Genomic DNA, 12034 nt, shown 5'->3' on the forward strand with positions numbered 1-12034 from the left:
AAATGCTTGCTATTACACTACACGTTTAGCCCCCGGACGAAGCAGGTGGCGAAACGTGCACGTCGGGGCTTGTCTCTCTCTCCTGGATCCGGTGGTGCCCCCAGCTGACATCACTTCTTCCTGCCGCATCACTTGTTTCCGCCCGACGCTCCCACTACACAGGGAGCATGCGCATTGTGGCGGTTGCGGCCGTGACTTACCATCACTGAACCCACGAGTATTTTCCTCGGCTGTGGACACTTTTTACTGCTGGACTTATGCTAAGTATCTCTTGCACCTTGTTTTGACTCTGCTGTATATCATCTGTCAATCAGTCAACCTCTGTGTGTGCCAAATTATACTCATTCCATTCACTGCATATTATTGCTGTTATGCACACACTGACTCACTATAGGGGTTGTTATCTCAGTAGTTACTGACCGGCCGGACTGAGTTGTTAGAGGCAAACATTGGTTTGCTTCTATACGCTCATTACTTATTGGTGCAGTTATTTCATCTGCTAAGCATTTAGTACCAGCTTTTCATTATGTTTCCACATTATAGTTCAGTAATATGTTCTCCTCTTAGACTAATTTAAATTTAGTAACAGCGTATTTCAGCTTGTTATGTTTGTCTTTAAGGAGTTTTAGTACTATCCCACAGATGGCAGGGCACCACCGCTCCCCGTTTTAACTTATGTATGTCTACTTGTGATTAATAAATGTTGTTACTTTTGTATGCTAGAGTGCTATCAGGGGATTCTTTTTTTTCTGTGTTGGTTTTCATATTATTCTCATCCCCAGCACCGCCAGTGGTGTCATTATTTACACCTCATTGAACTGGTTTTAGCACAACTTATTTATATAGGTCTGTTGCAGGCTTCTCTGTGTGATATATATATATATATCACTTAATATCTCTGTAGTAACTAAACGCAATGGAAAGTTATAACCAGCGTTGTCTCTCTTGTTATATGTTTTTTTAATAAATCAGTTCTGTACGATGAGAAAATACTTGTAGAATTTTTTTTAAACAACTCGGAATTACTTTTTTAATGTATTATAACGTAACAAACACTTTTTGTTTCTATAGCAACCATTAACAAAGTCACATCCCCTTCCTCTTCTGAAACAGGCTCTGGCACGCCCCTTTTTGAGCCCTGCCCTCTCTCTAGCAGTGCACCAATTGTATCTAGTGACTGCCTGGTCACATGATCTTCCCCACAGAACATTGCATCTTTGGTCCTCTTCTGCGGCACTGACGGCCATTTAGTGAACCCCCGAGCCGAATCTTCGCCGATCAATCACAGGATAAAGGAATCGTTCAACAACTTAGCTAATCACTTATCGTGTGGATTGTATTGATTCACGTATTAAAGGGGGGGGGGAGTGGAAATAAAAAAAAATGGCAGCTTGGACCGCTGCTTTAATATAGGCAAACAGCGTCCTCACATATACTAAAGCTGTCCCTAATCATGCTGCCGGAAGGGCCTCAATCCCACAAGCGTTGAAAAAGTAGAAAGTTCATAAGCAAATATACCAAGCACAAGAATAGGGGGAACACGTCCTTGCAAACCGCACTCTCTAAGGATATGTCTTGCACTCACATTTGTTGACACACACACACACACAAACACAATGTGTGTGTGTGTGTGTGTGTGTGTGTGTGTGTGTGTGTGTGTGTGTGTGTGTGTGTGTGTGTGTGTGTGTATATATATATATATATATATATATATATATATATGTATGTGTGTATATACCGTATTATAAATGTACCACGCACACACTTTCAAATGCTGATCATTTTGTATGCCTGTGTATGACACACACACACACACACACACAACTGGGGGTCCAATGATTCGCATCTGCCGTCAATTTCTCTGCTTCTGCACAGATACTCGGCACCATCATATGACGCACCGTGCTCTCCCTCTCGTCACTTGCAAGTCGGCTTTGACATGTAAAGCTGACGTGGACTAGGGAGCCGGATGTGAGATGCACGGCCCTGATCTATCTGGCTGCACACTGTGACTGTTCACACACTAGCGGTTGTTTACCGGAGACCAGTGCCGGGGAGTAAGACGGCATGACTCGCCGGGTCAGACGCCGGGTCAGACGCCGGGTCACACGCCGGGTCAGACGCCGGGTCACACGCTGGGTCACACGCCTGCCACCAGCTATTGTGACGTTCAGCATTTTTTTTAAACTGTTTCTCACTGCTACCGTGCAAACACAGCCACGCGAATGAATGCGACTTCAGCTTCTCCCATGTGATAATCAGGACATGTCCTCCCAAAGCCCCTTCCCCGTCTCCTCTACTATTAAAGATACACTTGTCTAAATTGTGTTTCAAATGTTTGACTTCCCACCCGAAAGCTGTCTTCCCCCTACTGTACAACGTGGGATCTGGCATTGTTTTACCACATTTGTATATATTGATTTTTAAATGGTGTAGTGCAGGGACGGCCAACTACCATCCTCAAGGGCCACCAACAGGTCAAGTTTTCAGGATATCCTTGCTTCAGCACAGGTGGCTCAATCAGTCCTAGCTTCAGCATAGGTGGCTCAATCAGCAGCTTTGACAGAGCCACCTGTGCTGAAGCAGGGATACCCTGAAAACCTGGCCTGTTGGTGGCCATTGAGGACTGGAGTTGCCCACTCCTGCTTGAATTATATTCCTAACCCCTGAATGATGTGTCCCGCCTCCCTGTGGCATCGTTACACTGCACAGAGCCGTGTGAGAAAGCCCCGGAGCATGGCGTTCCGGACACTTACGCTTCATATTGTTGGAGCGCAGCGTCTCCTGGAGGTTCAGGGCCGCGCTGCCCAGCATGGCGTCGGATTTTAATGTCTGATGGCTCCATACCCGGAAAGATAACACGCTGAATGGGGTGACGATGCTGCAAGAGAAACAAACACACACAGTGAGCGCACAATAGAGAGTGGCATTCCCCGAGTAACAGAATCCTTGCCTGCGGTGTAACCGCTGCATGACGTGATACGGGGGGCGAGGGGGGGGGGATGGGAGCTGTGCAAGTAACATCACAGGGCCTCTGTTTGCTGGACCTTGTAGTGAATGCATGGTTACATTTTTGGACACCGACTCACATATATACTGGGAAAAATACACGCAGACCCACCCACCCCTCCACCCAGACCAAGACCCACCCAGACCAAGACCAAGACCCACCCAGACCAAGACCAAGACCCACCCAGACCAAGACCAAGACCCACCCAGACCAAGACCAAGACCCACCCAGACCAAGACCAAGACCCACCCAGACCAAGACCAAGACCCACCCAGACCAAGACCAAGACCCACCCAGACCAAGACCAAGACCCACCCAGACCAAGACCAAGACCCACCCACCCCAAGACCAAGACCAAGACCCACCCACCCCAAGACCAAGACCCACCCACCCCAAGACCAAGACCAAGACCCACCCACCCCAAGACCAAGACCCACCCACCCCAAGACCAAGACCAAGACCCACCCACCCCAAGACCAAGACCCACCCACCCCAAGACCAAGACCCACCCACCCCAAGACCAAGACCCACCCACCCCAAGACCAAGACCCACCCACCCCAAGACCAAGACCCACCCACCCCAAGACCAAGACCAAGACCCACCCACCCCAAGACCAAGACCCACCCACCCCAAGACCAAGACCCACCCACCCCAAGACCAAGACCCACCCACCCCAAGACCAAGACCCACCCACCCCAAGACCAAGACCCACCCACCCCAAGACCAAGACCCACCCACCCCAAGACCAAGACCCACCCACCCCAAGACCAAGACCCACCCACCCCAAGACCAAGACCCACCCACCCCAAGACCAAGACCCACCCACCCCAAGACCAAGACCCACCCACCCCAAGACCAAGACCAAGACCCACCCACCCCAAGACCAAGACCCACCCACCCCAAGACCAAGACCCACCCACCCCAAGACCAAGACCCACCCACCCCAAGACCAAGACCCACCCACCCCAAGACCAAGACCCACCCACCCCAAGACCAAGACCCACCCACCCCAAGACCCACCAACCCACCCCAAGACCCAGTCTCCCACCAAGACCCACCCTCCCACCCAGACCAAGACCCACCCACCCACCCCAAGACCCAGTCTCCCACCCCAAGACCAAGACCCAGACCCACCCAGACCCACCCAGACCCACCCAGACCAAGACCCACCAAGACCAAGAAAGACCAAGTAAGACCAAGACTCACCCACCCACCCACCCCAAGACCATGACCCACCCACCCCAAGATCCACCCTTCCACCCCAAGACCAAGACCCAGACCAAGACCCACACACCCACACACACTGACCCAGATACATAGACTAACCCAGATACACACAGACTGACCCAGAGTAGACGTAGACTGAGACAGACAGACAGACAGACACACACACACACCACGCTGACTGACATACACAGATACACACTAGCTCAGATACACACAGTAGAATGACACACAAACAGTGCAGACTGACACACACTGGCACTCACTCCCTGCAGCTGCATTTATACTCCCCCAAATGTTCTGCTCATTCCAGAACACACGGGCAGCGGGAACCCGCTGGACCTCCCCGATACCTGGGCCCAGTCCCCCTGCCTTGCTGCTCTATCCCGGGAGACAGAGAGGCACTTACACCGTGAGATGCTGCTTCCACTTGGGGCTGTGCGTATTGTTCCGCGTCTCGGTTTTCTTGGACTGTCCGTCCACAGACACTTCCACATAAGGACTTGGGCCAAACCAGTTCTTCCGATTCTCCTTCAGTTTGGCCGATATCACTTCAATCAGAAAGAAAAGCGGTTTAAAGGCTGCTCTGTCTGTGCAAACTGGTTACACTCGCACCCCGACATCAGGGAGCAGCCACAGAAAGGGAAAGCTCGCCCAAGTCTCAGAGCAACAGGTCTACAAAACGGACTTTAACAGTACTTATAGGTGTTACATTTGGGTACGCAGGCATGAATCACTCAGATGTGACCCCTTAACCATGTCACTGCCATTAGTACACTGTGGCCCTAGGAGGGACTGACCCCTTAACCCTATCACTGCCATTAGTACACTATGGCCCTAAGAGGGACTTACCCCTTAACCCTATCACTGCCATTAGTACACTACGGCCCTAAGAGGTACTGACCCCTTTACCATGTCACTGCCATTAGTACACTGTGGCTCTAGGAGGGACTGACCCCTTAACCATGTCACTGCCATTAGTACACTGTGGCCCTAGGAGGGACTGACCCCTTAACCATGTCACTGCCATTAGTACACTGTGGCCCTAAGAGGTACTGACCCCTTTACCATGTCACTGCCATTAGTACACTGTGACTCTAGGAGGGACTGACCCCTTAACCATGTCACTGCCATTAGTACAGTGTGGCCCTAGGAGGGACTGACCCCTTAACCATGTCACTGCCATTAGTACACTGTGGCCCTAGGAGAGACTGACCCCTTAACCATGTCACTGCCATTAGTACACTGTGGCCCTAGGAGGGACTGACCCCTTAACCATGTCACTGCCATTAGTACACTGTGGCCCTAGGAGCAATTTTAATCTAGTCTGTAAATGTTACATGCGCCCATAATCAGTATAACCTCTGTTCATTTAATGTAACCGTGTATCTGTCATTATAACACTATCCCCAGGACAGACGTGAAAACGAGAGGTAACTCTCAATGTATTACTTCCTGGTAAGGCATAAAGGATCCAAGGCACTACGGAACAGCACTGTGCTGTTTTTTGATAATACATTTTTTCTAAGAAATCCGTAGTGCCTTGGATCCTTTTATGCCTAAGGCCTCGGGCATGGTCAGCGCATGGCGCGCTGCTGCTCGGCACTGAGCCCCTGCAGCCGCAATGAGAGCGGCTTTAGCAGGGCCTCGCGCACGCTTGCGGAAGCGTGCGTCTCACCGAGTCTTGAGATTTTCCTGCTTGCCGGAGCGCAGGGCCGGTCACGTGAGTGGTTCGCCCAATGAGGGCGAACCAGCTCCGTGACGTCACTGGCCCGCCCCTGTCCCCCCCCCTGACGGCGCGCTGTGTAAGGCCAGGGAAAGCACCCGCTTTCCCTGAGCCTCAGCGCGTCTCAGCACTGTTAAAGGCACTATGTCCCATGCCTTAGTCTAGGATTCTTACAGAATTTCCCTGACCCAGGAGCACCGGTGATTAACCGCAAGTATTTTGTTGTTTTTCATTGTCTAGGTGTGCAGCACTGTTAATTATTTTGTCATTACTTCCTGGTAACACATATAATAAATAAATACATTTTATGTATATCATATAGCTATATGATCAAATGGGCAGAAGATTTGAATACAGAGATCGATAGAGAAGACTGGGAGGACATTTGGGAGGTAGCTGCAAAAACGTCAATCTGTACCACTATCAAAGAGAATATTTATAAAATTCTATTTCATTGGTACCTAACCCCGAGCAGGCTGGCCCAGATCTTCCCCGGGTCCCCGGATTTGTGCTGGAGGGGATGCGGGCAAAAAGGAGATATGGTTCATATTTGGTGGAGTTGCCCAAAAATTCAGGTATTCTGGGTCATGATACAAACATTGATCAGAGAGTACTTAGGGGTGGAGGTTGAGGTGGAACCGCTGACCATGGTGCTGGCCAAACCAATAGATGAATTAGGAACGGCAGAAAGTAAGATGATCACTCATGTAATGACAGCTGCCCGCTGTGTTATTGCGGCTGCCTGGAAAAAGGTGAATGCGCCTTCTAGGCAGACTGTCCTACGGAGACTAAGGGAAATAAAGATGATGGAGCTCCTCACAGCACAGTTGAACCAGAAAACTGACAAATTTCACAAAATTTGGGAAATATGGCCAGGAAATTAGGGACCCCATAGAAATAAATACAGAAAGACCAGACAAATGGGCAGAGACCGACCTCTTGTTCTAGCTCTTCTCTCTCTCTGAGACATGCTTCCCTCGTGACAAAGTCTTATTAAAATATATCAGTTTAAGCTTCAGTTTACCATGGAAATTAAGTATTTGAAACTATAATTGCCTTTCATTTTATTTCATTTAAAAACGTGGCAATCGTATGCCTTCCAAATATTACATGTGTCCCAGTCCTAAATTCGCCTTAGGAGAGGGTGACCCTTTAACATAGCGTTTTAGATGAGTCACGGCAGCCATATTTTGGGCAAACTTTATTTCAGGTGGGTGTTCCTGTGGAGGTGGAAAGAGCTCGTGGATCGGGAAGGAAGCAGTAAACCTTCCCAACGCCCCCTCCCCCCCGGTACAGGGCTGGACGCGGGGGGGTCTCTGGAGCAGAACCGCACTGTTTCCAGCTCAGAGGAAACCCCCTAATCCCGAGATATTTACTGGTGAAGTCACAGGTGTCCCTTTCTGACTTTTATAGGCGATTTAAACGGCCGTCCAATAGGAAACAGCAACAATGGCTTACTATTGGGCGGAGACTTGGCGGCCATTTTGTTTCCCCTTGGAGGTAGACATACATTCGCCATGTTTCTGCGGGATCCCCAGAGCGGGAAATGGCGTGATTCTGCTCAGGACCCCCCCCCCCCCCGTTTCCAAACATGTAAACAAAAGGCGAGGGTAACAAAAACACCCCAAGTAGGGTGAAGCAGGGGGTCCCCGGAGCCGACAGTAATGGGGTTAAGTTCCGGAGATGACCCCCCCCCCCCCCCACTGCAATCCGGTGTAAAAAAATTCCCCCCCCAAAAAAACAGCTTGTACTGCCACTTTAAATAACTACACTGCCCTTGTATTGATCGCCCTTTGATCGTTGGATAAAGGAACACTTCATACACCGCACGTGATCCCGTGCAGGTCTGATAACGTGGGACGCCCCTCCCCACTCACTGCATCCCCCCGCCCCCCCACTACCTGCATCCCCCCACCCCCTGGATCCTCCCCCCCCCCCGCATCCCTCCCGCCTCCCCCCCACTCCCTGCATCCCCCTACCCCCTGTATCTCCCCCCCCCCCCCACATCCCTCCTAACCTGCCTCCCCCCCACTCCCTGCATCCCTTCCGCCTCCCCCCCACTCCCTGCCTCCCCCCCCCCACTCACTGCATCCCTTCCGCCTCCCCCCCACTCCCTGCACCCCCCCCCGCTCCCTGCATCCCTACCGCCTCCCCTCCACTCCCTGCATCCCACTGCCCCCCCACTCCCTGCATCCAACCGCCCCCCCACTCCCTGCATCCAACCGCCCCCCCATTCCCTGCATCCAACCGCCCCCCCACTCCCTGCATCCCATCGCCCCCCCACTCCCTGCATCCCATCGCCCCCCACAGATCCGCTCTCTTACCCGTCACCTGAAGCTGGGATTTCATGGTGAAGCCATTTATCGATCCCGTCCGGATCCCGCTGGCATCCATTTCTACCTCCTCACAGCGCCGCCTGCAGGAGAACGGGGGGATAGAGAGAGAGAGAGAGACGCATTAGGGGGGGACACAGGCCCAGAATCCCTGAGCAGCGCGGCCTGCAGGAGAGAGACCATACTGGTGGTCACATATAACCCACACCTAGAAGCCCTACGCAAGATCGCCAGGGAACAACAACCCATTCTCCAGGAACATACAAGACTGCACCAGGTCTTCCCTGAAACACCCTTATTATCATACACACAACCCCATAATCTCAAGGAAATGCCCTGCCCACTGCCGAGACCCTGCCCGCTGCCGAGACCCTGCCCGCTGCCGAGACCCTGCCCGCTGCCGAGACCCTGCCCGCTGCCGAGACCCTGCCCGCTGCCGAGACCCTGCCCGCTGCCGAGACCCTGCCCGCTGCCGAGACCCTGCCCGCTGCCGAGACCCTGCCCGCTGCCGAGACCCTGCCCGCTGCCGAGACCCTGCCCGCTGCCGAGACCCTGCCCGCTGCCGAGACCCTGCCCGCTGCCGAGACCCTGCCCGCTGCCGAGACCCTGCCCGCTGCCGAGACCCTGCCCGCTGCCGAGACCCTGCCCGCTGCCGAGACCCTGCCCGCTGCCGAGACATTCACCTTGATGGGTTCCTTACTAGGGGTGACACTGGACCCATGGATGGCCCTTTTGGGGAAATGCCCACCGAACCTACTCAAACACTCCAATAAATTTGCGACACTGACCCTACTGGCCACTAGGGGCTGCACAGCTGCCCCCGACATCACATCCTAATGAAGAGACAGACCCCACAACTCTCACGTGGGATCCATAGCTGCGTGCGGAGGGCACCACAACCTATGACCCCCAGCTGGGCACTCGGAGCCTACTGACGAGGGGACGGGTGCGGTCCCCTGTGGACCCCACGAGGGGCCACGGGGGGGTGCAGGTGGATGCGGTTGGACCACTCCCTGTCCCACTTTAGTAGTGTTATCGAGGGGGGTGGACAGATATCACAGTAAATATTAGCCATATCGGACGCTGATCCAAGCACTTTGCAAGTGCCGTACATGCTCAATGTCAGAACTCACGTCAACCGGTTGCCCTTTCTTCTTTTGTATCCCATAATACAAACTGGGTGGGGGGGGGGGGAAGGGTGGCAGAAGTAGCCCAAACCCTAAATAAAAATGGTTGCCCTGCCCATCTCAAACTGGACTTGAAGATGCCACATCAGGGGAGCTCGGGAGAAGACCGTTTCTCTGAGAAATCTATTGGAAGTCTGCACGGCACACGCTCCATGCTGCCGGCGGAAGTGGAGCAACAGAGGGTTGCCATGTGGACACTTTAATGCAGGCTTCGGGGCCCTGTCAACAATATAAACAAGGAATACAATAAAAGGCTGGTGATGAGTGAAAGGGACACGTGTGACACTGTGGGGTCATTCATTACGGTACTCCTTGTGGCAGCCTATAAAGCAGCGGTGGCCAACTCCAATCCTCAAGGGACGCCAACAGGTCAGGATTTAAGAATATCCCTGCTTCAGCACAGATGGCTCAATCGAAGACTGAGCCTCTGATTGAGCCACCTGCGCTGAAGCTGTGTCTGATCGAGCCCTGATTGAGCTGCCCGAGCTGACGCAGGGATATAGTTAAAACCTGACCTGTTGGTGGCCACCCCCGAAATAGACGGATCATGTGAGACCTGGGGAATTAGGCGGCCTGTATTTTTTTTTAATGAAACAAACATTAACTCCCCAGACACCCGCACGGCGCGCATATGTATACGCCAGGGAGGGGGAACCCACACGGGTGTGTTGTGGTTGGCACGAGAAGCTGGTGGATGGAAACACACTATTACTTGACCTCTAGGTAAGGTCAAAACAGAACTGCAGCCGAAAAAATAACAAGAAAGCAAAGAACATGAAATCGCCCAACGCAGGGCCCGGAAACATGTGACCAGTTACCCGGAGCCAAGCACGGAGGCAAGAGGGAGGGGTTATAGGGAGCGGGTATATGGGGCAATAGGTGGAGTTATAGGGAGCGGGTATATGGGGTAATAGGAGGAGTTATAGGGAGCGGGTATATGGGGTAATGGGAGGAGTTATAGGGAGCGGTTATATGGGGTAATAGGAGGAGTTATAGGGAGAGGTTATATGGGGTAACAGGAGGAGTTATAGGGAGGGGTAATATGAGGCAATAGGAGGAGTTAGAGGGGTTATATGGAGAGGTTAGAGAAGACAGGGAACGGTTATTGCAGGCAGTGAAGGAGTTAAGTTCCAGCATCCCCGTGTACATTTGAACCCTCCTTGCATTCACACGCTATCTCTGTAGGTTTTACCTGCTACATGACACAGCTCCGAGCGCGTTCTGTGTCAACATGCTTTCTTCATACACCGAGCGTTCAGTGTCAACATGCTTTCTTCATACACCGAGCGTTCAGTGTCAACATGCTTTCTTCATACACCGAGCATTCAGTGTCAACATGCTTTCTTCATACACCGAGCGTTCAGTGTCAACATGCTTTCTTCATACACCGAGCGTTCAGTGTCAACATGCTTTCTTCATACACCGAGCATTCAGTGTCAACATGCTTTCTTCATACACCGAGCATTCAGTGTCAACATGCTTTCTTCATACACCGAGCGTTCAGTGTCAACATGCTTTCTTCATACACCGAGCATTCAGTGTCAACATGCTTTCTTAAAACAGAGATTTCCTACAGGCACTGTTTGTGCCGATCCCAAACAACACCAGCAATGTGAGAGCACTCAGCCATCTAACACCTTCCCTCCCGCTTCTAACCCGTCTCACAGTGCGGTCCGCAGGCGTTTGAAACCACGTCGCAGCGATAAAGATGGCGGCACATCAACCGCGCGTTGTGGCCTTGATCCCAGCTACCCAGTGATCAGGGCAGTGGCGTTATAAAGCAGCTCCTAGAAAACCACAGTGGCGGCCATTTAATACAAAGCACAAACCTCATTGCCAAAACAAATATGCAAAACCTTTCCAAGTGCACGAAAACCGCACCGTACGTGAGCACGCCTAAAACCAGCGGGGACTGGGCCCGTCCCCAAAACACCTTACATTAAGGCTATAAAAAAAAAACAAAGCTGGTGTGCCACGGAAATATTACACTTTTTTTAAGGGGTTAACCAATTAACCTTTACAGTGATGGGGAACACATTCCCCCAGCATCTAACACGGGGGGGGGGGAAGAGTCCAGTCCTCAAGGGCCACCAACAGGTCAGGTTTTAAGGATATCCCAGCTTCAGCACAGGGCTCAATCAGTTTCTGCTGCAGCACAGCTGACTCAATCACTCCCTGATTCAGCATGCCCAGGACATACTTGAAAACGAGAGGTAACTCTCAATGTATTACTTCCTGGTAAAATATTTTATAAATAAATAGGTGGTTCAATCAGTGGCTCGGTCTTCAGGGAGATCCTGAACCTGTCCTGTTGGTGGCCCTTGAAGACTGGAGTTGCGCGCCCCCCCCTGCTTTACGGTCACATAAAACTGGGTAGAAAATAAAGTAGCTAATTAGTCTAATTTGACAATTACAGTGTTATTTATTTACTCCTAATGGGTCTGTAAGCTTTTTAGGATGTCCCAGCTTCAGCACAGGTGGCTCAATCAGTCCCTGCGTCAGCACCGGTAGCTCCATCATTGGCTCAGTCTTCTACTGAGCCTGGTTGAGCCC

General features: G+C 51.8%; 1 protein-coding gene across 3 annotated transcripts in view; it reads right to left on the reverse strand.

Annotated features, from left to right (window-relative positions):
- The window catches only part of ITCH (itchy E3 ubiquitin protein ligase), an 84357-nt gene that overhangs the window by 48820 nt on the left and 23503 nt on the right, over nt 1-12034 (reverse strand). For all 3 annotated transcript variants that reach the window (XM_075571906.1, XM_075571904.1, XM_075571907.1), the window contains exons 2-4: nt 8286-8377; nt 4645-4786; nt 2757-2881 (exon numbers count right to left, since the gene is read on the reverse strand). In XM_075571906.1, coding sequence (XP_075428021.1) covers nt 2757-2881; nt 4645-4786; nt 8286-8377 — 359 coding nt within the window. The remainder of the gene's footprint in view (nt 1-2756; nt 2882-4644; nt 4787-8285; nt 8378-12034) is intronic.

This window comes from Ascaphus truei, chromosome 15, assembly GCF_040206685.1.
Source record: "Ascaphus truei isolate aAscTru1 chromosome 15, aAscTru1.hap1, whole genome shotgun sequence".
Classification (NCBI taxonomy): Eukaryota; Metazoa; Chordata; class Amphibia; order Anura; family Ascaphidae; genus Ascaphus; species Ascaphus truei.